Source organism: Aethalodelphis obliquidens, unplaced genomic scaffold (assembly GCF_003676395.1).
Source record: "Aethalodelphis obliquidens isolate GAN/ISIS:26980383/991018 unplaced genomic scaffold, ASM367639v1 scaffold2, whole genome shotgun sequence".
In the NCBI taxonomy this organism is placed as follows: domain Eukaryota; kingdom Metazoa; phylum Chordata; class Mammalia; order Artiodactyla; family Delphinidae; genus Aethalodelphis; species Aethalodelphis obliquidens.
The window spans coordinates 34351623-34379019 of record NW_020837946.1 but is presented as its reverse complement, the minus strand read 5'-3'; the positions used below and the strand labels follow the sequence as shown (position 1 = coordinate 34379019).

Here is a 27397-nt window from a genome sequence, read left to right as displayed (position 1 = left end):
ATTACACACTCTTACATGGGCTTGCACTTTAGGCCAAGGGCAAAAATGCCAATACTCATACTGATATTAGATATACTTTTGAAGCACTTTCATGATTTTGGAATGCTGTGGAAGCAACATGGCTTCCTTATTTCTGCAAATATGAAATTTAGAATGATCCCTATGTTCAGGAATTATTGGATGCAATACTTTTACCTGCCACTTTACCTATTATTAAGATTCCGAGGCATTCTAAACTTGACTCTCCGGAAGCTAAGGGAAATCATCTTGCTGACATTTCCACAAGGAATGTTGCTCTTAAAGGAACCAACAGCAGCCAAACCTCTGTCATGGTTCAAAGGGATATTTCCCCAAATGATAACTTAGAAAAACTGGCTAGAGAAGTTAGCCAGCCTCAAAAAAAAAAAAAGAAAAACAAGATTTAAAATTCAACAATTGTTGGTTTGATAAAGAGAAAGCTCTCATTTGGATGAAATAACACCCCAGGCCTACCGAAGACTAAAATTCCCACTGCTCACCATCGTACATGCACTAAACCATTAGTCTACTGACAAAGTGATAGCATTCATCAATCAGTATTGGTGGGGAAACACCAAGGCTGCAAAAAGTGCCTATCTCAATTGTCCCATTTGTCTGAAATACAACCCAGGGATTCTTGTCCATATTGCTCCCATTTTTTTTTAAACATCTTTATTGGAGTATAATTGCTTCACAATGTTGTGTTAGTTGCCGCTGTACAACAAAGTGAATCAGCTATACGTGTACATATATCCTCATATCTCCTCCCTCTTGCATCTCCCTCTCACCCTCCCTATCCCACCCCTCTAGGTGGGCACAAAGCACCGAGCTGATCTTCCTGTACTATGCAGCTGCTTCCCACTAGCTAGCTATTTTACACTTGGTAGTGTATATATGTGCATACCACTCTCTCACTTCGTCCCAGCTTACCCTTCCCCCACTCTCGTGTCCTCAAGTCCATTCTCTACATCTGCATCTTTATTCCTGAACCTTTTTTTTTTTTTTAGATTCCATATATATGTGTTAGCATACGGTATTTGTTTTTCTCTTTCTGACTTACTTCACTCTGTCTGACAGACTCTAGGTCCAACCACCTCACTACAAATAACTCAATTTCGTTTATTTTTATGGCTAATATTCCACTGTATATGTGTGCCACACCTTCTTTATCCATTCATCTGTCAGTGGTCACTTAGGTTGCTTCCATGTCCTGGCTATTGTAAATAGAGCTGCAGTGAACATTGTGGTACATGACTCTTTTTTTTTTTTTTAGAAGATGTTGGGGGTAGGAGTTTATTAATTAATTAATTTATTTTTGCTGTGTTGGGTCTTCGTTTCTGTGCGAGGGCTTTCTCTAGTTGTGGCAAGCGGGGGCCACTCTTTATCGCGGTGCACGGGCCTCTCACTATCGCAGCCTCTCTTGTTGCGGAGCACAGGCTCCAGACGCGCAGGCTCAGTAGTTGTGGCTCACGAGCCCAGTTGCTCCACGGCATGTGGGATCTTCCCAGACCAGGACTTGAACCCATGTCCTCTGCATTGGCAGGCAGATTCTCAACCACTGTGCCACAAGGGGAGCCCACATGACTCTCTTTGAATTATGGTTTTCTCAGGGTATATGCCCAGTAGTGGGATTGCTGGGTCATATGGTAGTTCTATTTTTAGTTTTTTAAGGAACCTCCATAGTGTTCTCCATAGTGGCTGTATCAATTTACATTCCCACCAGCAGTGCAAAAGTGTTCCCTTTTCTCCACACTCTCTCCAGCATTTATTGCTTGTAGATTTTTTGATGATGGCCATTCTGGCCGGTGTCAGGTGATATCTCATTGTAGTTTTGATTTGCATTTCACCAATGAAATTAGTGACGTTGAGCATCCTTGCATGTGTTTGTTGGCAATGTGTATATCTTCTTTGGAGAAATGTCGATTTAGGTCTTCGGCCCATTTTTGGATTGGGTCGTTTGTTTTTTTGATATTGGGCTGCATGAGCTGCTTGTATATTTTGGAGATTAATCCTTTGTCAGTTGCTTCACTTGCAAATATTATCTCCCATTCTGAGGGTTGGCTTTTCGTCTTGTTTATGGTTTCCTTTGCTGTGCAAAAGCTTTTAAGTTTCATTAGGTCCCATTTGTTTATTTTTGCTTGTATTTCCATTTCTCTAGGAGGTGGGTCAAAAAGGATCTTGCTGTGATTTACATCATAGAGTGTTCTGCCTATGTTTTCCTCTAAGAGTTTGATAGTGTCTGGATTTACATTTAGGTCTTTAATCTATTTTGAGTCTATTTTTGTGTGTGTTGTTAGGAAGTGTTCAAATTTCATTCTTTTATATGTAGCTGTCTAGTTTTCCCAGCACCACTTATTGAAGAGACCATCTTTTCTCCATTGCATATCCTTGCCTCCTTTGTCATAGATTAAGTGACCATAGGTGCATGAGTTTATCTCTGGGCTTTCTATCCTGTTCCATTGATCTATATTTCTGTTTTTGTGCCAGTACCATACTGTCTTGATTACTGTAGCTTTGTAATATAGTCTGAAGTCCAGGAGCCTGATTCCTCCAGCTCCGTTTTTCTTTCTCAAGATTGCTTTGGCTGTTTGGAGTCTTTTGTGTTTCCATACAAACTGTGAAATTTTTTGTTCTAGTTCTGTGAAAAATGCCATTGGTAGTTTGATAGGGATTGCATTGAATCTGTAGATTGTTTTGGGTGGTATAGTCATCTTCACAGTGTTGATTCTTCCAATCCAAGAACATGGTATATCTCTCCATCTGTTTGTATTGTCTTTAATTTCTTTCATTAGTGTCTTATAGTTTTCTGCATACAGGTCTTTTGTCTCCTTAGGTAGATTTATTCCTAGGTATTTTATTTTTTTGCTGCAATGGTAAATGAGAGTGTTTCCTTAATTTCTCTTTCAGATTTTTCATCATTAGTGTATAGGAATGCAAGAGATTTCTGTGCATTAATTTTGGCTCTTAGACATTTTAAATTGCTTAATGGACCGCTCAAGTTCTGGAAAATGGATTTCATACAACTTCCTTCATCTCATAGATATAAATATGTTTTTGTCACAGTCCATTTGTTTTCACACTGAACTGAAGCCTTCCCTTGAGACAGGCTACTGCCTCTTCTATGGCTAAAGTACTTTTGGAAAAATTTATCCCAACCTGGAGAACTCCTCTTGAACTTCATAGTGATTGAGGAACCATTTTGTTGGTCAGGTACTTCTTTTTTTTTTTGCCATGCCACACAGCATGTGGGGTCTTAGTTCTCCAATGAGAGACCAAACCCATGCCCCCTGCAGTGGAAGCTCGGAGTCTTAACCACTGGACTGCCAGGGAAGTCCTGCTGGTCAGATATTTTGACAAGTCAGCACTGTTTGGTTGGTTTTACAACACTTTTACTGTATTTACCACCCTCAATCCTCTAATTTAGTCAGACACACTAATAGCACTATTAAGACTCAATGGGCAAAATCTGTAGAGGCCCTCCAAATACCTTGGCCACAAGCATTGAAGTTGTTCCTTCTAAATCTCAGATCCATGCCTTCTGGAACTCATAAACTTTGAGAGAGTCACAGGACACCCAATGCAATTGGCTCTTGCCTCTTTTGATCCACAACTTATAAAAGGAGAGATACTCCAATATTGCAAAAGCCTAATTGCTTCTATCAAAAATAACCATGATTTGGTAGGACAATCTTTTCACAGGTACTCTAGGAAGACAAAGACCTTAAGTATCACACCTTGAAACCTGGAGATTTTGTCTTTTGGAAAAGAAACCTCCAGAAGACCTTAATGGAGAGGGCCCTTTCAAGTACTACTAACCAACCCTTGTGCCACCAAACTCCAGGGAACAGACTCTTAGATTCATATGACACACTAAAGAAAGAACCAAACTCTGACTGGAACTGCAAATTACCTGGTGACCTGACAGTAAAGATTTTCCAGAATTGAAGCAGATGACATCTAATGAGACAGTTTTCCCAAGATACAGAGAAGGCATGTTGGAAGTCTGTTGCTGAACCTTTGATGATGACATAATACTTCAGATAATCTCCAATCTCTATAATCTTGATAACATATGCATGTTAAATAAAAAGTGCTTGAGAGTTCTCTCTCAAATGTGACCTCAATAGGTTTCCAATCTGTGCACTTTCCCCCAGTGTGAGACACTACACCCAGGAAAGATCCTTCCTGGCATTGACGAACAAAAAGCCATTGAAACTGGAAAACCTGACTCTTGATCAGCAGTGCTTTCAGAGAAAGATCTTGATCAAAAGGGGGAACTGTAAAAAATTAATAAATGGAAACCTCAATTAAATAGAGTTGGGAGACCAGCAGGGGAAGCACTCATGGCCTGGGACAAGAGCAGAGCCCAATAAGAAAACTTTTTTTTCCTGATGACAACTCAGCCAGTGAAAAGCCATGGACTCTTTGTTTTCTATAGCCCTCCCCACTTCCTTTTCCCCTCTATAGAAGAGTTCTCCTGGGCTTCCCTGGTGGCGCAGTGGTTGAGAGTCCACCTGCCGATGCAGGGTACATGGGTTCGTGCCCCTGTCCGGGAGGATCCCACATGCCACGGAGCGGCTGGGCCCGTGAGCTATGGCCGCTGAGCCTACGCGTCCGGAGCCTGTGCTCCACAACGGGAGAGGCCACAACAGTGAGAGGCCCGCATACCGCAAAAAAAAAAAAAGAGTTCTCCTTTCCTTGCTGTGCCAAGACTTGCATGTGTCTCACCATGGTTGCAGACCACTAATTGCAATTATCTGCTGATCCCAGATAAACCTATTTTTACTGGACAAATAACTGGCAGTCTGTTTTAGGTCAAGAACACACATACGTATATGCATACATACATATGTATTTATGAGTGTGTGTGTATATATGATACAGTATCTAAGCCAGGTTCATCAGGTGTTCTATAATCTTCTATTCAAAGCATAAGAGTATAAATACTTTTCCCAGATCATTTTCCAAGGGAAGCAATGTGCTTGTTGAAACAGGCCCTTGGCATCTTCCTAGCTACGGGAATAAAGACCTATTGTTACTTGTCCTTGAAAAAGAAGCATCTATTTCCACCACCAAAGTTAAAAGCAATATCAAGCTCACATGTTGCAACTAACACCTTTCATCTAAGTAGGGCAAAATTTTTAATCCAAAAGTACTATGGGGATCTCACAGCAAAGGCAGAGTAAAGAGGTCAGCAAATCCTCTCTCCAAAAAAACTAGAAAACTGGGTAAGATTGTCCAAAACTACCATTTCAGGACTCTAGAAATCAACCAAAGGGCAACAACAAATTTAGAAGTTTATTCATGAAAAACTGCTAAACCTCAGATAAGAACAGGAATTCTGTGGCATTCTTGTCTGGAAGGAAAGAATAAAGATCAGAGTGGAAATTAATGAAATAAAACAAAAACTAGAGAAAAATCAATGAAACCAGAAGATTTTTGTTTCTTTGAAAACATCAACAAACTGATAAACCTTTAGCTATACTGACCAAGAAAAAAAGAGAAGACACAAATTTACCAAAATAGGAATGAAACAAGAGACCTCACTGCCAACTTTACAGATATTAAAATGATTATAATAAAATATTATGAACATGGGGCTTCCCTGGTGGCGCAGTGGTTGGGAGTCCGCCTGCCGATGCGGGGTACACGGGTTCATGCCCCGGTCCGGGGGGGTTCCGCGTGCCGCAGAGCAGCTGGGCCCGTGAGTCATGGCCGCTAGGCCTGCGCGTCCGGAGCCTGTGCTCCGCGGCGGGAGAGGCCACAGTAGTGAGAGGTCCGCGTACTGGAAAAAAAAAAAAAAAAAATATATATATATATATATATATATATATATATATAATGGACAACTTCATACCAACAAATTAGACAATTTAGATGAAATGACAAATTCCTAGAAAGACACAAATTACCAAAGTTGACTAATGAAGAAAGAGAAAATCTGAACAGATCTATAACAAGTAAAGGATTTGAACTATTAATTTAAAATATTCCCATAAAGGAAAGCCCCAGTCCATATAGTTTCACTGATGAATTCTATCAAATATTTTGAAAAGAAATACCAGTCCTATACAAATATTATGAAGAATGCCAGGAATGATTAATAAAATATGCTCATTCATGAAATAAATCTTAATTGAAAGTAGGGAAGCCAAACTGGCCTATCAATGATAAAAGTTCCAAAATACTTTTAATCATAAGACACTGCCTCAAGGACTTCCCTGGTAGCTCAGGGGTTAAGAATCTGCCTGCCAATGCAGGGGACATGGGTTCGAGCCCTGGTCCGGGAAGATCTCACATGCCACAGAGCAACTAAGCCCGTGCGCCACAACTACTGAGCCCATGAGCCACAACTACTGAAGCCTGCGCACCTAGAGCCCTCGCTCCACAACACGAGAAGCCAGCGCACCACAAGGGAGAGTAGCCCCCACTCGCCGCGACTAGAGAAAGCCCACACACAGCAATGAAGACCCAATGTAGCCATAAATAAATAAATAAATTTACTTAAAAAAAAAAAAGACACTGTCTCGAATGTTGCTAATATTTTACCAAAACTTTTATTATTTACAGCTGGAGTTTGCAAGTTTAGCCAGTTTAGAATTCTTAACTGAGCATTGAAAGTCTGAATAACAAAGTTTTATACAGCACTAACAAAACAAAAGCCAATCTGAGGCAGCCCTGGACCTTGTCTTATGAGATATTTCCTCAAAGATCTGATTTATCCCTCCTCTCCTTAAGGTCATCAGTTACACTAGTACAGTATTTATCAAGTAGGAGCAGAATATATTGCTAGGAAATCCAATCAGTTCAAGGATACCAATAACGAGGACACAAAGAGATCTGGAACCCCAATTACGAGAGTTAGAAGAGTCTTAACTATCATGTAAAGCTTTGGTACTCACATTTTACAAAGACCTTAAGTGACTCATGTGAAATCACAAAAATAGCCAGGGACTAGATCCTCCTTTAATTGTCTATCTTCCAGCATCCCTGTAAGTAAACCAGCTTGTCACCCTTTCTCCTCCATAGTCACGTCTATGATTGTGATATAAGTACTGGCTTTATCAAATTCATTCCATACATATTAAAGCATGTTGCTTGCCATACATTGAGGCAGCACTAAAATGAGTGAGAAATTGCCATTGCCATCAAGAATTTCAGTTTAAGGGAAAAGATAAGACAATTGCAAATGCAAAAGTTACCAAATATCAGGAAGAAAGTACAAGGTGCAAAGTTCAAAAAAGGAATGTGTTCACATCAGATGCAATGACTAAGAAAGGCTTACAGGAAAGGGTAGTATTTAAGATACGGCTTGAAACAATAAGTAGGATTTTGACAATAGAAAGTGAGGGAAGGACATCTCAAGAAGAGGGAAGACACAGTGTGTCCAGTCTGACTAAAACATAGAGTTCAGTTGTTTAAGAGCTTTCTCTGCCATGATACCAGTTTATAAACATTTCCCATGCCAGCCCACTGCACCTATTCTTATGGGTGCACCCAAAAGCATAGATAAAATAGGCTGCTTGCCATATACAACTCCTAGTAACCCCACTCCCTCTCTCACTTCCAAGAACATATATCAGAATGCAAATGAATGATAATGATCTTATAATAGATGACTTTCGATCTGCTTTAATTTTTAAAGAAAATAATTTGCTAACTTTAATAAAGTTTTTTGTCAAGAATTGCTTGCTACACACCCCATAATGGATGGTAATAAGTTAAGAACCACCAATGTGATGGGAAATAGTGGTGGAAAACATTGGTCAGAGCTATCCTCAGGTGGCCTCAAGTACAAACCAAGGTATTTAAACTGTGAAGAGAAATGATTCTGGCTGCATTTGGGAAAATTACTCTGGAAGTGTGGAGAAAGAGATAGCACAGTTAGGAAGTTATTGCATAAGTCCCAGTTACTTAGAGGTAATAGAGGCCCAAATCAAGATAGTACCAGGAAAGGAGGATGGAAATAAGAAAGATGACAAATATAGAAGATAAGCTTTGTGAGTGCACAGGTCTAAGTTATGACTTCTGTATCTCTAGAAGTCTCTAGTTCAATAAATATTTGTTGAATGGGTAAATAAATAAGATCTTGGTGGCAAGGCAGTATATTATAATGGTGGAATCAGACTGCTTGGGCTCCAGTCAAGCTACTTACTAGTTCAATAAACTTGGGCAAGTTACTTGACCTCTCTATGCCTCAGTCTTCCCATCTATAAAATGGGGCTAATAATAGTTTCTAGAATATAGTGTAGTTTTGAGGATTAAATGAGGTTAATATGGAAAGTGCTTAGAAGAATGCATGATACACACCTGCTAAATTAAAGTAGCTATTATTTTTATTAGTGAAACATTATATCTTTAACAGAACTTCAGAAGTGAGAAACGCAGTCTTGGGGGAAGAGTAATCAATGGTATTAAGGGTTTAGTTTGGTATTCCAGGAGAGATACCAGGTAGGGTGGATTGGGGTCTTGAGAAAAAGGATGGGGCTAGACTTAGAGGTCTGACTTTTGCCACTTCATTCTGCTACACACAGTTCTCTCATCTCCCACCAAGCCCCAGTCACACTAGCCCTGTCAGTTCCTCCAGTAGGTCAGGTTTTTTTCTCCTACCTCAGGATCTTTCCACTGCTGTTCCCTCAACCTCAAAGAGCACAGAGCCTGGACTCAACGAATATTTGTTCAATAGATAAATTTGGAACTCTTTTAAATGGAGATAAAAGTTAAATCCCTGAGAATGTATGACACTGCCACGTAAGAAAATCTGAGGAAAGATGACATAAGATGTGACTACAAAAAAGATGAGCCAAGTAGGTCAGAAAGAGAAAAACAAATACCGTATGCTAACATATATAAGAAAAAAAATCTAAGAAAAAATATTGGTTATGAAGAACCTAGTGGCAGGACAGGAATAAAGACGCAGACATAGAGGATGGACTTGAGGACACGGGGAGGGGGAAGGGTAAGCTGGGACGAAGTGAGAGAGTGGCATGGACTTGTATACACTACCAAATGTAAAACAGATAGCTAGTGGGAAGCAGCCGCATACCACAGGGAGATCAGCTCGATGCTCTGTGACCAGAAGGGTGGGATAGGGAGGGTGGGAGGGAGACGCAAGAGGGAGGAGATATGGGGATATATGTATATGTATAGCTGATTCACTTTGTTATAAAGCAGAAACTAACACGCCATTGTAAAGCAATTATACTCCAATAAAGATGTTTTAAAAAAAAAAGATGAGCCAGCAAATACAAAGGACTATGCAGAGGTAACCAGGAGAGTTGGAGTGAAGTTTTAAGGAGATGGGTAACACCCTAAATGCTCAAGATTGAAAGAATCACTGGATTTGGCAATAATTCTGGGAAAGAACTCTGAGAAAGTAATTTTCCATGAAATTGGGAGGAGCATGGGGCAAAGATCAGATTGTTAAGGAAAAATAAATCAACTAAAACAAACTAATTTACCAAATATTTGATAAGGAGGAGAAGCAGGGTCCAAGAAAGGTGATTTTAGGGACAAACCCTGTTTTTAGGGTTCCTCTGGTAGTAGGAGAGTAAGGAAGCAGATGGAGAGGCAAACAACTATGGTACAAACGGAATATAAATATGAGGCTAGATCCTGGAGACACTGTGCATCGTTATTTGTACAGGTTTACAACGTCCACAGTACTTTTCGCACTTTTAGTCCCCCAGCTCTCTGATGATACATCCTCTAATTCAGCGATTCACCCATGAGGTCCCTAGACTGGCAGCATCAAGCATCACAGGGAACTTGTTAGAAATGCACATTCTTGGGTCCCACACCAGATCTACCTAATTCAGGCGAAGCTCAGCAAGGTGTTTTAACAAGTCCTCCACAGGATTCTGATGATCTCCAAGTTCCCACAACCATCATACTCAGGACGGAACTACCAAGACCACTGCAAGGATGGCGGCCACAGTCGGAGGGCCGAACTTCCTTCCGACCCCTATCTGGATTTTCCTCGCTCCTAAGAGGGGCAGTGCCCAACCCCACCCAGCCAGCACCGCAGAGCAATGTTGCCCCGCTTCGGACTTAGCCTGAGCAAGTGCTGCCAAGCCCAGCCGCAGCAGAGACCACGTACAGACCCTTTAGCCAACTCGGTCTCCGCCCACGAAGGGCCCGGGCGCCCCCAGCCCTCGGGCTTCGACTTCCGGCGCTACTGGGGCGTGGGGGGTGGGGGGTCTCGGTGGGAAAGGGACTCAGGCCGGACGTGTCCAACTTCCTCGACACCGGCAGGGGTGGTGGGGGATATTCGTTCTCCTAACCCCTCCATGTGCTAACTAAGAGGCCGGAGGACACGGCGATGGAAGAAAGATGGGCTAGTCTAGGCTAAGTGTCCGGGAAATCTGGAATCCAATAGAGGAATAAAAAATCTTTGAAAATCCTCTTCGCTTCCTTTGCCTCCTTTCCCACCCCACACCCCGAAGCCGCCATCAGGGAGGGGCGGGCAGAGCACCAGAGGAAGAAATCTCGCGATAGGAGACCGGCCGGGGCGGGGGTGGCACCTCTTCCCTCCTCCTCCCCTCCTCTCGTTAGTTCCGGTCGCAGAGGAGACACCGCTGCAGTTGCCGCCACCTCCGGGATTTCTGGCTCTTTCCTCTTCGCCTTAAATTCGGTGAGGCGCAGGGCCCGCTCGTCTCGGGCCGAGGTTGCGGCCCGTAGTCGCTGGGCAGAGGATGAGGGAGGCGGCAGGTCCTGTGCGGCCCGGTTTGGATGGGCCCGGGCGGAGGCCGCCGCATGAGGCCGGATCAGATCCGGCGCCGGGATTCAGAAGTCGGGGCCGCTGCTTCAGCAGGGAGGCCGAGGGGCTGGTGCCCGGGCCGGAACGTGGGGCCCGAGTGTGCCCCGCGGCGCCACAGGCGGAGGCAGTGGGCTGGGCAGGTCCCCCTGCGGCCCTGCCCGGCCTGGGTAACAAAGCAGCCGTGGCCTCTGTTTGGTGATGTATGCGTGGGGGGTTTCGGCAGGCGGGGCGGAGGAGCCGCCACCACCACTGCGGCCGCCTCCGCTGCTCTCCCGGGAGGGAGGGCGGATGTACGGGGCGGCTGGGCCCCAGGCGCGAAGCGCCTCGGCGCCTGTGGTCCGCTCGCTGCAGCGGCCGCCACCGCCAACGACGGGGTCAGTAGAGAGGGGGCTGAGGGCGAGGAGTCCCCGCCGTGCCCAAGGGGGTCCTGGGCGGGAGGCACGGGAAGGGTTGGATGGGGAGACACGTGCCCAGGGAGGCGGCTTGTATTGTAAGGTATGGGGCGGAGAAGGCTAGGCCGGCTCTCAGCCCCTTTCTCAGGCTGGAGTGGTGCAAGCGCACGCTGCGGTCACGGGCACGACTTCAGAGTAGGGTAGTGCTCCTCATAACTAGGCCCCTCGATGAAGGGATTCGCCCTCTGATAGCGTCTTTAAATTGACGTGCATATTTGGGATACCTCCTGACTGTGGTGGTCATCTCTGTTAGTCCTCTGTGGTGCTCAGAGTGGTGGAAGATGTAGGCGAATTTAAAGAGGAAGAGACTAACCTCTGTTTATGGTGGGTGATTTGCCACTAGTCGTTGTGGCGCTGAAAAGTCATTTAAAAGTGTGCTTCACATTTCATCTTTAAAGGGTTTTGTGTAGGGAGAAATGCAGGTTTTGAACTTAAGTTTAATTCAAGCAAAGGTAATTCTGTGTGCCTGCCCCAGGTCTCTTGCTAGACTTTAAGTGTATGTTCTATATGGTTTACATGTGACTAGGCCAGGGTTTGATACTTTGTTTTTAAAATGGATGTTGGGGCACTGATATTTTTAAGGCCTTATTTTTCCCCCCCAGGGTGTCTTTTATGAATAATCAAAAGCAGCAAAAGCCAACGCTATCAGGCCAGCGTTTTAAAACCAGAAAAAGAGGTAAATATTTATATTTTAATAATATCTCTCTTCAGACCTCCAAAGTAACTTTTATGTCTTGGTTCCTCTGGCAAGCTATTGCTTAGCATTAAAACCTAAAGAGAAAGTACCGAAAGGAACTTGAATTTCTAGTTGACTGCCATTTCAGATACACCCTTAATATTTCTACTACCTTTAAGACTTTTGGTATCAACATATATGTATCTAAGCAGGTTAGTGAATGATGTTTTTGTTGTGCAGATAAAGTGCCTCTAAAAAAGAGAAAGTATGGGCTGCATTTTCACTCGCTGAATTTCATTTAAGGAAACTTTTGCTTGAGGGAAAAGGTTAATTTATAAAAGGAGAGCTCCTAACGTGACTACTAGTTTCACCCAAACTGTGTGAACATTTGTGGGAGAAAAATCAGACTTTAACCCATGGAAGTTAATTATGGAACAGAGTTCACATTGCAGTGTCTTTTGAAACTATTCCCTCACAAACTTAGTAAGAAAACTACGAGAATTATATTAACTATTTCTGTGTATTATCAGGTACTTCAATGAATATTGAATTCTGTAGCAAGGCACTGCACTAGTGACACACAGTTAAGTGAGATGTGGTCTCAGATATATTTTGTATTGGGTTTAATATTTTACCCCTACACTTTTCAGTGTTGTTGCTCAAAAGCACATATTGACCTTATTTTACAGGAAACTTTTAGGAAATAGAGAACTGGATAGGCTGCTCGTTATAAATTGTGTTTTTCTATCCTGAGTGGCAGACACTTTGAAATATATATTACAGAATCTTTTATGATTTCTGATTGTAGCCTGCCCCCTTACAGCAGGGAGACCAAGGAGTAATTGGATTCTAGTCTTTGCAGATTCATTTAGATTTAAGCCAGTAAATTTTCTCAAGAGGAGGCATAGAAGTTGGGAACCAGAGCAATTCTGCAGTAATGGAAAACTCTGTATCCTCAAGTTATGTGGATTACTGATACCGCCTTTGTGTAAATATAGTATCAAGTAGTTTTATTATTGTTGTTAGTACCAGGAAGAGATGTCACTTCCCCAGTTCCAGATTGCGATCACTCGTGGCCTCCTAGTCCTTGATGATTGGGTCCTGGGTATGGTGAACAACCATCCCAATTTGCCTGGGACTGAATAGAGTTCCCAGGACACAGATCCTTTCAGTGCTAAAAACAAGAAAGTCCTAGGCAAACAGGGAAGAGTTGGTCACCCTAGTGCTGTGTAGAAATTAAGATATCATCTAACCTAGATAGGGAAGTCAAACCCTACCCTGGAGTGTGTGACAGCAGCACAGTAAAGGCTAGGTATGTACCCAAGGCACTTTTCAGAATGCTTTATATTTTATTTATGTCATTTAATATTCACAACAACTTTATGAGATAGGTCCTACTCTTAATCACCATTTTACCATAGGGAAATTCAAACATGAAGAATGGGGCCAATTGCTAAAATTCAGACAGTTAGGCAGTGATCTCGATTTGAATCAGGCAGTTTGAATCCAGAGCCCTTACTCATAACTGCTACATGACATGTATTGGATACTCAGTAAATATACTTTCTAAAGATTACCTTAATAAGTATTAAATGAGTGATTTTTTTTTTTAAGTAGAAAGTGTTATGGGCACTTTTAAAGAAAATCAAGAGCTCCCTTTCACTCAGGAATGAAGTTTACCTGAGGTATAGAAGATATCCTAAATTTCAGAAAAGCTCAGAGGCAATGGAAGAGCATTCCAGGTGGAAATGGTAACCTGGCAGTAGGAACACACCAGCTCATTTAGCTCACTTAGGAGACTTGTGTGAAAAAATAGTGGGAGAAAAGCCACACACTTCCTTTTTTTTTTTCCCCCTGCGGAGCTCAGGCTCCGGATGCGCGCAGGCCCAGCAGCCATGGCTCACGGGCCCAGCCGCTCCGCGGCACGTGGGATCCTCCCGGACCGCGGCACGAACCCGCGTCCCCTGCGTCGGCAGGCGGACTCCCAACCACTGCGCCACCAGGGAAGCCCCACACTTCTTATGATAGGCAGTCCTGCCTTGCACTTGTAGAGGTGCAACTTGCAAAGCACGTGTGTTTAGTCTCCTGTTGTGTTTGCTTGTGTTGCAGGTCTTGGGTAATCTAGGTAGTGTTTGTTTTTTCCAGCTATTGAAATAAATGAAATTGTGATGAATGTGGTTAACTTATTCAGTAGTTATAGCTTCATAAGGTTATGGTTTCATGGTATTTTAGTAAGCCTTTTAAAACTGAATGTTTTGGGGTTTTCCCCCAGATGAAAAAGAGAGGTTTGACCCTACTCAGTTTCAAGACTGCATTATTCAAGGCTTAACTGAAACTGGTACTGATTTGGAAGCAGTAGCAAAGTTTCTTGATGCTTCTGGAGCAAAACTTGATTATCGCCGATATGCAGAAACACTCTTTGACATTCTGGTGGCCGGTGGAATGCTGGGTAAGTGTCTGGGTCTTGTGGGAGGTGTGTTGTATGAGGATTATGTAGAATCCAGAATATGAACTATTTGACAAACCTATCAAATCAGGGTGGCTTTTTTTTTTTACCCCCTTAGGATTTTCCCATTTTTTTCTTCTCAAATTATAGTAAATTTGCCAGTTGCATTGCTCTGTCTAGCTTTATATTTGAAATCCATTACAGAACCATAACATTTGGGGAAGACTTGTCTGACATATAAGTCCCAACAGTATCTTCCATCAGTGATTTTTCCAACTTGTGTTTGTACACTCTCAGTTAATGAAGAAATCCCTATCTCTTGTTCTGTCTTACCAAATACTTTATAAATTTAACCCTCGTATCCGAGGGTTCCGCATCCATGGATTCAGCAAACTGTGGATCAGAAATAAAAAATATTCCCTGGAGTGGTGGTGGGAGATTGTCCAGAATGTTCCAAAAAGCAAAACTTGCATTTCCCATACTCCAGTAACTATGTAGCATTTACATTGTATTGTTTTATAAGTAACCTAGAGACTGTTTAAAGTATACATAAGGATATGTGTAGGTTATATGTAAATACTATGCCCTTTCATATAAGGGACTTGAGCATCTGCAGATTCTGGTATCCACGACGGTCCTGGAACCAATTCAGGACAGCTCTGTACCTGAAGACTCTAATCCTGCACTCTTCTATGTATTAGCCACTAGCCACTTGTGGTTATCAATCACTTAGAATGTGGCTAGTACAAATTCAGAGGTACTGAAAATGTAAAATACACATTGGATTTTAAAGACAATGCTAAAAAGAATGTAAGATATCTCTAATATTTTGAATACTGAAATGTTAAAATCAATATTTTTGATGTGTTGGGTTAAAGTATATCAAAATAATTTCACTTTTTTTTAAACTTATTTATTTTTGGTTGCATTGGGTCTTCATTGCTGTGCATGGGCTTTCTCTAGTTGCGGCGAGCAGGGGCTACTCTTCGTTGTGGTGTGCAGGCTTCTTACTGCGGTGGTTTCTCTTGTTGCAGAGCACGGGCTCTAGGCACGTGGGCTTCAGTAGTTGTGACTCGGGGGCTCAGTAGTTGTGGCTTGCGGGCTCTAGAGTGCAGGCTCAGTAGTTGTGGCACATGGTAGTTGGTCCGTGGCATGTGGGATCTTCCCGGCCGAGGGCTTGAACCTATGTCCCCTGCATTGGCAGGCAGATTCTTAACCACTGCGCCACCAGGGAAGCCCCTCACCTTTTATTTTTAATATGGCTACTAGAAGATTCATAGTTACATTATGTGCTCACATTATATTTCTACCCATAGCCCTGCTGATTTACTCCTGCCTCCACCCTCAACAGGCTCAGACTATCTTAATAGAATGTGCTACTTAGTTACATATTTTCAAAGGATACTGGTAATTTCATTTCCATGGCTCTTTAAAGTATTCCAAAATGTTTTCACAGTAACAGTGTATTGAACCTCGGCCAAGCTGATAGAATCAGAACTCTATTTGTATACATGCAGGATGGAGTCTTAGAGAGGCTTCAGTAGCTTGCATGTGATCAAACAATTGCTCAGTGGTGGAACAGGAACTTAAATGTTCATATGTTCTAATGCCTAGTCAGATGAGTATCTCTTTTATTGTAGTATCAGTTGTAGTAAGAAATGGGAAACATACCTATTTTCTATTCATAATACTGCTATCAGTAAGCCGCTTTTTAAAATGCTTTTTAAAGGATCGTTTTTAATAAGATTTTCAAACATATCCTGGAGAGAATAGTGTAATAAACTAAGGATCTGCTATCCAACTTCAGCAATGTTTAACGATCTTACTTCATCTGTTACCCCACCGACTTCATCTCCCCTCCCCTGTATTTTAAAGTGTATGTCAGACATCATTTTATCCATAAATACTTACAAATGTATCTAAAAGATAAAGTCTCTAACTTGCAGGTTTTTATAGCCCAGCCTCTTTGGAAGTTTATGAAAGGTTTTCTATATGGAAAGTCAGAACCAATTCTGAACATCTCCACTTGAGTGACAGATTTGGCACTGCTGAATTAATGCAGTGAGTGAGTTTCATTGGGTTGCTGAAGAGGGTTATTTTATTTATTCCAGTAAATTGTTTTCACTTTGTTCACACGTATTGAACCAACCAGCCTTGTTCCTACTGAGAAATCGACTTCGCCTTCAAATCATCTCAGAATTTTTATCAGTTTATTTTATAATGAGAATCCTTACAGAAAATAAGATTGACTAGTATATACAGAGGTTGAACTATAATGTTGTACACCTGAAACATAAAAATAAAAAGTTAAGTTAAAGTTTAAAAGAAAGTAAGATTGAAATAATTACTAATTTTAAATGAAGGTCATTGTAAATTTTTTGTAAAATATACCTTAGCCCCAGGTGGTACACTGGCAGATGACATGATGCGTACAGATGTCTGTGTGTTCGCAGCACAAGAAGACCTAGAGACCATGCAAGCATTTGCTCAGGTAAATTAAACTTTACATAATTATTTCAGTTAACTGTTATCCATCTAATGTTTAAGGAATATTCTGCTTTTAAGAGATTGCTGGTAGCAGGTTGAAGGAATCTGAGCTGAAGGTTTAGAGGTGTTCTGGGTGTGCAGTATGATGGTTTAGGAACTTAAAAATGTGCTGAGGAAAACAAAATAGAAAAAAATTGAATCAGCTCTCCTTTTCCTGTTTGTCCCTCTAAAATTAATCCATTGTTTAGGGAAAAAATTCAAGCTGAAAAAGGAAAATCAGTTCCCTGTCGTGATTTTCATCACTAAATTATTCTGCATGTAGCTTTTTAAAGGTGAATGAGGCAGATTAGCTTCTTTACCAGTCAGAATCTCATTTGAAAGTTGCATACATAGTTATGCTTGTGTTACTGTAAGTAAAGAATTAAAATGCATCTAACCTAGGGATTGTTGTCTATGTCATTAGGAAAGTAGAACTATATTTTATGATCCTATTCTGTTAATATCCTACAAATGGATAAATGACTTGTATTTGAGCAATAATTAGTCCATGCTTTGATATTTGGCAATAAAATCTATTGCAGGGTGGCAGTTAAAGTGTTAACAGTATTGGTATATTGTAGGATTTGGGAATTGACACACTTCCCAAGCTGGTTTAAACATCTGATGAAAGGTTCACTTCTTTGCTATTCTGGAGATACTGTGGAGAGGTCTTAGTTGCCCTGACTTAGATCTTTTGGGAATCTGACATTTTTACGTATGAGGTTATCATTCAGTTCCTTTACTATTCTTACAGGTTTTTAACAAGTTAATCAGGCGCTACAAATACCTGGAGAAGGGTTTTGAAGATGAAGTTAAAAAGGTATGAGCAGCAATATGCTTTGTGGAAAACAGAAGGTTGGGGTCAAAGAAGGGAATGTTAAATCCTAATTCTGCCACGGATTTGAGATAATTTTAGATATTTAGGTAGGCTGTCTTTGAAATGAAGTTTGGGGGTATATCATTTTGTAATTCGCTGTACACTGTTTCTTAGCTCTATATCCAAACAAGTGGCAAAGGGGTTAAAATCCAAGTGGGGTTTGTTTAGTAGACAGAGAGTAGCAGATCAGAGCTAACAAGGAGAAATTTAACATACTTGCTCTCTGAGTCTTAGATATTCTACATATAAGTGCACAGAAAATTTGGTAAGGTTAATAGTATCATTTAATGAATATGAGACACTGTCTTAATTATTAACTCATTTAATATTCTCAAAAGCCCTGTGAAACAAGTTTTATTATCCACATTCACATATGAGAAGACTGAGACAGAGGTTAAGTATCTTGCTCAAGGTCACTCAGCTAGTGAGTATTATAACCAAGATATAAACTTGGATGGTTAGGCCCCAGAGCCCACAATTTTAACCAGTATAATATGCTTTACTGCTTCTATTTATGTAATGCATTTACTCTTTTAACCGTTAACTATTTACTTTTATAGCTGCTGCTGTTCTTAAAGGGTTTTTCAGAGTCGGAGAGGAACAAGCTGGCTATGTTGACTGGTGTTCTTCTGGCTAATGGAACACTTAACGCATCCATTCTTAATAGCCTTTATAATGAGAATTTGGTTAAAGAAGGTAATCAACCTTTAGTAAAGGATGATCTTTAGTTGGCTGAGGGTGGAGTAGATAAGAGCCTGAAAGATGAACTGATACGAAAGTTAAGATATAGTTTATGTAGATTTGACTTGTGTGATAGTCTTAGTTTTTTAACTAGTATCCTTAAATTTAATTGGTTCATTTCAGCTCATTAGTTATTTAATGTATACCTTTGGCATTTAGACTTAACAACTGTCTATCCAGGGTCTAGACAAAATGTGATTGATTGTAAAGTAAAAAAAAAATGCTGTGGAAACCCAGAGAGAGATTAATCCCAACTGGGAAACTTGGGAACATCTTGAATAGAGAAAATGGGGAAAATGGCAAGCTGAAAAAGAAAATAAGTTCCCTTTTGTGATTTCCATAGTTAAATTTTTCTGTGCAGTAATTTAAAAGCTAACTTCTTTTTATTGCTTAGAGTACTGAGTTATTTGACATGCCTTATTTTTTATTCTCACAACAACCCTGTCAAGTGTTAAGAATTGTTACTCTCATTTTACACATCAGAAAACAGTTTAACTTGACTGACAGTTACACAACTAGTAGAGTAGAGAAATTGGAGTAGAATGGCAAGCAGTGGCAGAGGGAAGTTCAGGGGTAAGCTTGGGGATAAAGTGAATAATCCTGTGTGGTGGAACCTCAGAGGGAGGAAATGGGAGATAGTCATTGAAATCCAGGAAGGTACTTCTGTTAAGTAAGCTCTCTTTTTCTACAGGGGTTTCAGCAGCTTTTGCTGTAAAGCTCTTTAAATCATGGATAAATGAAAAAGATATCAATGCAGTAGCTGCAAGTCTTCGGAAAGTGAGCATGGATAACAGACTGATGGTTTGTAACTTTTCATTCTTCACAGTCTTGAAAGCTTAATAGGCAACTTTCCCATTTTTAATCTGTGAAAAGAGGAAAAGTGTTTTTCTTAATCTGATTTGAAGACCATTTAACCAGATTAAATTCTCCTTTCAGGAACTTTTTCCTGCCAATAAACAAAGCGTTGAACACTTCACAAAGTATTTTACTGAGGCAGGCTTGAAAGAGCTTTCAGAGTATGTTCGGAATCAGCAAACCATAGGAGCTCGTAAGGAACTCCAGAAAGAACTTCAAGAACAGATGTCCCGTGGTGATCCATTTAAGGATGTGAGATATTCTTATTTAAACTATCTTTATATGGCCAAGTTTCTGGCTAAGAAAATTTTTACTCATTTCAGAAACTTCAAAGTATTTCACCAGTGAGTTTTATAATAGCTATAGAATGTTATGCTGGGACTTTGCCTCAGTCTTTTTCATATTCATTGCCTTATGGGTACCCAGAAATCATAACACTTGGGGATTTTTGTAAGGTGCAAGCCAATAGACAGACCTTCTGTTTCCATCTTGGTCTTTTCCTAGGTAGTTCGCCTATGTGTAATACAGGGTTTGAACTAGAAGTCCGTACCTCCTTGTTCTAAAAGTTCTATGATTATATATGGTCTCCTGGTCATTGCTAGTGGCATGGAAAGGTGTTTATGCTTTTGTGAAAGGTCTGAGTTTCATGTGTGTAGTATCTACATATCAAACTTATTTCTGTACTAAATTTGGATTCTTTTGCAGATAATTTTGTATGTCAAGGAGGAGATGAAAAAAAACAACATCCCAGAACCAGTTGTCATCGGAATAATATGGTCCAGTGTAATGAGCACTGTGGAATGGAACAAAAAAGAGGAGCTTGTAGCAGAGCAAGCCATCAAGCACTTGAAGGTATTAGAACTGTGCCTTGGTAAAACATTATTCTTGTAAGTGGGGGTAAGTGAACTGTCAGTGTACTTTTCTAAAAGGATTTATCACATCCTGTGCTTCCTGGGGATAAACCACCAGTAAGTAGACAAATAACATATTAACTATTGATGATAACCTTTTAAAAAGTCTGATTTGGGCTTTCTTTGGCTCACAGGTTAAAAACAAATACATGTTTAAAAGTAGATTGAACCTGTAATATGGTCTTTGCTTTTGAGAGAATATTGGAAAACAGGAGGATTCTTTTTTTTTCCCTTTAAAATGTTAACATTGTATTCACAATTATCTGGAATCCTTGGTGTAGTATTGCTTTTTTGATTTAAATGCTTAATTTTTCTGCTTTACTTTTTTTTTAACTTCCACTAAACAGAATATAATTCACAGTGATTATAAAAGATGAGTTATGTCTTAGGAATTTATAATAGACGGCCATCGTACTAAAATGACTAAATCTTTTCTCCCTTCCCTTTAAAAGCAATACAGCCCTCTACTTGCTGCCTTTACAACTCAAGGTCAGTCTGAGCTGACTCTGTTACTGAAGATTCAGGAGTATTGCTATGACAACATTCATTTCATGAAAGCCTTCCAGAAAATAGTGGTGCTTTTTTATAAAGGTAATTTAAATTTTGAATTTTGTGAATACATTTGACAAATATCCTAGGAAACTCAAAATAATTCTAGTGAGTAGTTCTCTGAACGTCAGCACCCTAAAATATTTTACTCTAATCACAGGACTGAGTTGTCTCTGATTTAATTAGTTACTTTTGAGTGCATTATCTTTAAAAAATCTCTAAAGCTTATTAACAAGTTAAAATTTAAAGCCTTCTTGATGAGGCCTCAAACTTTGCCTCCTATATTCCCCCAGTCCTCTTCCCCAGACAGATGATTTTGTTGGTTCCCATATTTTAAACTTAGAGGTCTACCTGCATCCCTGCATCCCCAGGTTTGGTTTGGTTTTGTTTTTTAAAGGATAGGGTAATGAACTCCAAGTACCCTGTGCTTCAGTGATTATCAACTTGTGGTTAGGTTTCTTTAAAGTATCTATACCTCCACTTCCTCCACTCAGATTGTTTAGAAATAAATCTTAGAAATCTTCATTTAATTCTGGAAAAGTTAGTAATTAACTTTTAATTTTATCTATAAAACACATGGACTTTTAAAAAATCACAGTACCATTTTCACACCTAAAAAAAAAAAAAAAAAAATTAAAGAATTATCTATGAGATATCCCTGATCATTTATCACAAGATTTCTCAACCTTGGTACTACTATTTTGGGCCAGATAACTATTTTGTAGGTGACTGTCCTATGCACTGTAGAGTGTTTAACAGCATCCCTGGCATCAGCCCAATAGGTGCCAGTAGCACCTCTCCCCAGTGTAACAACCAAGAATGTCTGTAAACATTGTCCGGTGTCCCCAAGGGATAAAACTGCCTTCAGTTGAAAGAATCACTGGTTTAATAAGGTTGATTTCCTGTTTGTAGGTTCATACATTGGCCACAAGTTGATAAAAAGTTTCTTAATGTAGTGTTCTCATTTCATCTTTTCTACTTTAAATTTTAATTCATTGAAGAAACCAGTTAAGAGAGTTCTGAACACAGATTTATTTTGTAAGCAACCAAAATATTTGCTTTTCAGTGAGATCTTTTTTGCCTTGAAGGCGTTTGCACCTTAGGGCAGGGGGTCCCCAAACTCCGAGCCACGGGCCGCTACCGGTCTGCGGCCCATCAGGAGCCGGGCTGCACAGCAGGAGGTGAGCAGTGGGCGAGCAAGTGAAGCTTCATCTGCCGCCCCTGTCGCTCACGTGACCACCTGAGCCATATCTCCCACCCCCACCCCCCCATGGGAAACCGGTCCCTGGTGCCAGAAAGGTTGAGGACAGCTGCCTTAGGGGGTTTCTAACTCTGCCTTAGTTAGAGAAGTACTGTATGAAAACTCCACAAATGTAAAGGTTGCTCTCTTTATAGCTGAAGTTCTGAGTGAAGAACCCATTCTGAAGTGGTATAAAGATGCACATGTTGCCAAGGGGAAAAGTGTCTTCCTTGAGCAAATGAAAAAGTTTGTAGAGTGGCTCAAAAATGCTGAAGAAGGTAAGTCTTTTCATTTGAGCAGGTTTTTTTTTTTTTTTTGGTAAAGCCTGAGAACTTATTTTAACGTGGCCAAGAGTATGTCCATACATGTTGCCTTCTTTCATTCAGGTACCATTTTGTATGTGAGTACAGATTTTTGTTCATTTATGACAGACCTGCAAAAACTTATTACTTTAAAGTAGGTGAGGAAAACTAGACTTCAGGTATTTTGATGGCTTGGCCATAATACTGTCATTCTTAGGAAATTAGAAAATTTTGAGAATAGTTAATATTTATGAATTTTGAGGTTTACAAATGAATACATTTAATATCCCCCTCATATGAGTAGAGCATTATTAATAAAATTCCTTAAATGAAGTTATAAACAGAAGTTTTGCTTTCTGATACCATGTAATGCTTGACTGCACTTTTCCCCTTTTCTAGAATCTGAGTCTGAAGCTGAAGAAGGTGACTGAATTTGAAACTACACCCTCAGTAAAGCAAACAGGAATTGTAGATAAAATGTCATGTCTCATGTGTCCTGGTTCTTACATCTTCCTACCTCCCTATATCAAGCATGATATAAGGGCTTTCATGGCAAATTTTATTTTAACTGTTTCTATGGTTACTGGAAATGTTGGATTTAGTTTCTAAAACCATGTTTTAAGTAGCTACAGGAGCTATAGATTTGAATCTAATGTTGCATTAGTCTTTTCAGTTATCTTCTACCTCCTGTATTTTCTACTGTAATAATGTAATTTAAGGCCTTCCACAATGAACAGTTCACTTTTTCCCTGGGTTTTCTATATAAACAGTTTTCAAGACATGATTTGGTTAAAAATAATTTGTTATAAAAATTCTGTTTGCAAATTAAACTGTAAAAGTATCCAGAGTCTCAGAAGGCAGTGATTTGTGTGATAATTTGGTATGCCCAAAGCCCTGCTCCTCAATGGAAATCTCATATACAGTAGATTCATTTACATGAATCTTGAGTGTTTGGACCACTGCTTGCATGTTGATATTTTCTTGCATTTTTAACCCCAGATGTACTTGAGCTCAATTGTTTGCTCTCTGATTTTCATTCCTTAAAATGAAGCCATGGAGAACAAACTTGAAAGTGAGGTGTTTGGGAAATTGTATGTGGTGGTGGTGGGAAGAAAAAAGTTGAGCTTTTACCCATTGAGAAACCTCTGCATTCAGTTTGCTTCTTTCTAGACAAAACAAATGAATATTCTTTTCATACCGCCATTTTCAAATATACCTTGGAAAAGCATTGTCATTTAAAGTATTTTACAGTTGTCATACACTTAGATTGGTAAGAAAGGACTCATAAAACAGTATAAGTAAAGCAAATGACTGTACTAAACCCAGAAAATTGTTGAAAGAAAAGTGGTTATTAGCATGTTCTGATTGGGATTCTAAATATAACTCAGATTTCCTGTTGGCTTAGAGTATTTGTTGCAAAGAATGAAGTGCAGTGATAATGATTATCCTACTTGGTCATACTGGGCCAGCTTCATTCTCTTCACAGATTCATATATGACTCAAGCATCTGCCTACTAATTTACCCCAGTTGCCAATATTTTAAATTGCCATGAGCCAAATATCTCTTCTGTACAGTTGATCCATTTATTTTAATGGCTGCCTTTTAATTTCCATCTTTTCTTGCTGCTACCCATTTTTATATGTAGTCATTAGAAAAGAAAATGTGGCCACACTTTTTGGTGGAAAGATTTCATGTTAAAAGTGAACATTTTGAAAGCTGTTTTGATTGGTGAAAGAAATGAGCTTGGAATAATGCCGCCAGAGACTGCGTGGGAATTGCCCCTTTCAGAGGTGCCATTCTTAGGAGCTAAAAATTAGGTGTTTAAAAAGTTTATCTTGAGGGAATAACATGTAATATAGTTTGAAATAAAGGTATAATAACCTTATGAAGAAGAGCATCATAACTGATACGGTTGTGAAGGGGGTGAAATTGTTAAATGAATGACTTTGATAAAGCTTTCATGCGCAGACAAAATGTATTCACTAGGTTTCTACATAGTGATCTGCTTTTACTTTGTAATTTGTAGTCCTTAAAAGACTTTTTTTTTTAAATAAAGTCCATCCTTACACTTAGGTTTATATAGGTTAATCTTTTTTTTAATTTTTTTGTAATTTCCATGTTAATGCCTACTGGTAACTGTATGTTATGCATTCAGACATCTCTACTATGTAAGCATTAAATAATTGCTCTTTTCATCCTTATGACCCCCAAACTGTAAACACCTACACAGAATTCTGATGTAGCAGAAACTACATTAACGTTTCTACAACCAAATCATTGCATGTTACTTGCAGTACAGAGTGCACCTTATTATATACTGTGTATAGTGAAAATGTATAGTCTTCCAGAACTACATTATGATCTCTGATCACAGTTTTTTCCTTCATGGCAAAGTAGTGTTTACTTACTACAATATTATAGTAAATGGATAAAGTCACCTGTGACAGTATAGTGTAAAGAAAGGGAATGCTTTCTAAAAAGGCTTTGCAGATTTTCATTTTGAATTTTAAGTGGCAATTTTGAATTTCAGCTGCCAGTGCCAACCTCAAACCTGTAATTCTTAATATAGTTGTTAAGATTGTACTTGTAATTATGATCAGATAAATGTTAATTGATTTTCCTAACTTGGTGTCAGTTTCTAAGGATAAGTCTCCTCTTAGATGCCATAATTAAATGTGTTTAGAGCTGATGATAAATTTCTTAATCTTAATTATTCTGGGAGTATTGCCCTAGAGACATTATGTTCTTACGAAAATTCCAAATACCAAAAATGCCACAGGGTATTTTGACATAGCATAGTGATGGTGGGGAGAAGAAATGCCTGTGACAGAGATTGACTTATAATTCAGTGTTTCTTAAAGCTTTTTTTCATCAACCCCAGGCCCAAAGCCTTTTAAACTTTTTTTTTTTTAATAGTGCCCCAGTGAATTTTTTTGGCCACGCCACACAGCTTGTGGGATCTCGGTTCCCCAACCAGGGATTGAACCCCAGCCCTTGGCAGTGAAAGTGTGGAGTCCTAACCACTGGACTGCCAGGGAATTCCCCCCATTGAATTTTAATATCATAGATATGCTGTATATATATTATATCTGCTTTATACATGAAAAGAGTAAGGGGGTTTTTTGGTCCTACTTGGGGGTGACACCACCCCCGCTTGAGAATGCGGATCCTAATATATCTTTTTTAAAAGGGGAGGGGACCTAGTGATAGACATTTGCGTTGGCGAATGTATCTTTATGTGTGTCCAGATCTTGAAGCAGTATTTTTTTCTGCCAGGGTCACTAGAAAATAGAAAAACTTTGTTTTCTGCCAGTCACCATCTTATAATAGCTGTGCTTTATACCCTTCCCACCATAGGCATCAGACAAATCATTTCCCATTGGCTTTGGAGGTCTTGCCAGATTCTTACTTGACTTATAAATGTATCATAAATAGAATCATTCAGGTTCCTTCTCATCTATAAAAATCAATTAAAATCCTAGGTGAATGATTTATTTTAATTAAAGTTGTTCATTATAACACATTGATAAATGGCATTGAAATTTTACTGATGAGTCGACTGTCATATTCAAGTAGGCTGCTTGCAGGAACTGATAGAACTATTGGTTGATTTAAAGTGTAACATAGATGCCAAAGTTCTAGTGTACATTATTACCTAGACTACTGAATTATCTTTGTAAAAATTTCCTCAGATGCTATTTACAGGTGCCATGTAAAATAGGCTAATGTGCATTCCTATGAGAATTCTGGTAAACTGCCTTGCTATGATTTTTCATGTAAAGTATTAGTCCTCTAGTACTGATATAGGGTATGTCTATTCACCAGCCTACTGAAACCTAGTGGTTTGAAATATTATTAAGTTTTTAAGAAGACTTTATTTAAGTGGGATCTAGAAGACGTGATAAGTACTTTTGACTTCGAAATAATGAATTTATAATTGGCCTCTGTCTAAAAACTTGAATTGCAGTGGATTTGTACCTAAACACAATCTTATGCATAATTGTGTGAAATTTGGTATGGATCAGAAAGGCTTCCAAACTCCCTTTCCCTCCCCACTTTTCTTCCTTCTGTTTAACTGTGGGCTATATTAGCAGCCATATTATATCCAATCATTTTAATTTTCCAATGCACCTACAATCCTTTTATCCTTATTCTAAGATTATCATTTCACCTCTTAATGAAAAAATGGTGAGGATACTTTACAAATTCACTCTATCACTGTCAATTTAGTAACTCTTAATAACCTTAGTTAAAGTAAAAGCTCAACTGCTTGTGCCTACTACAGTGCCGTAGAGGAAACGTGGCAGCAAATCTGCGCAGTCCTTTGCTTTGTAGACTTCACCTAGAGGGACCAATATCTTATTAAACTATGATATGATTAGAATGGTTATGGTTGTATTACTTACTGCAGGTCTGGGAACTATGCATTAAATGTGTGTAATGAATTTGGGGTGCTACAAAGTTATCAAATATAACTGAGCTGTTTCAGGGAATTTCCAGTCAGTGTAACCATTTTAAAATAGGATGAAAATAGTTTAAACCATATTTTTAAGCTTGAAATCCTGAAGGCTGTGCTTCAAGTTGACTTAGAGGTAAACCTATTGGGGAAATAAGTGACCCACTTACAGACTGAAGCCCCTATTACTTCAGAAAGATGTTCTACATTTTCTGGCATCCTGAGAATAAAATATTATGTCTGTAAGTACACCTCATTTCCATTTTAGTTAGGAATAATGGATCCTCATGTGGCAAAAAGCTGAAGAATGGAGAAAACTGGGTAGCCGATAATCCAGATAGTTCTTGGCACTCTGAACAACCTCAAGTACAGCCATCCAAGCCAGTGATTATATTGCTGCGTTATTTCTCTGTGAAATTTGCTTCTTGTCTGTACCCTTGAAATTGAATAAAATTTCATGAGACTCCTTATTAATGTAAAGGGAAAAGCAGTGACTTGCACTGGTTGTTGTATGCTAATAACCTTTGAGTGCTGGGGTTGGTTAACACTCAGTCCTGTCCTGGTCCTTACTGTTTTGACTTCGTGTTT

General features: G+C 39.6%; 1 protein-coding gene across 2 annotated transcripts; it reads left to right on the top strand.

Moving 5' to 3' along the window:
* The first annotated feature begins 10523 nt into the window (after window positions 1-10523).
* Window positions 10524-27289, top strand: BZW1 (basic leucine zipper and W2 domains 1). Of its 2 annotated transcripts, XM_027124621.1 has the most exons (12): window positions 10524-10651; window positions 11832-11905; window positions 14178-14354; window positions 16748-16842; window positions 17632-17697; window positions 18315-18450; window positions 19187-19296; window positions 19432-19602; window positions 20056-20202; window positions 20714-20852; window positions 22206-22328; window positions 22752-27289. In XM_027124621.1, the coding sequence occupies exons 2-12, from the start codon at window positions 11842-11844 to the stop codon at window positions 22781-22783; spliced, it is 1260 nt and encodes a 419-aa protein (XP_026980422.1). In that variant the 5' UTR covers window positions 10524-10651; window positions 11832-11841; the 3' UTR covers window positions 22784-27289. The 2 variants fall into 2 exon arrangements, with proteins under 2 accessions (XP_026980422.1, XP_026980432.1); XM_027124631.1 differs by lacking the exons at window positions 10524-10651; window positions 11832-11905; window positions 16748-16842 and having other exon boundaries at window positions 14277-14360.
* The last annotated feature ends 108 nt before the right edge of the window (window positions 27290-27397 follow it).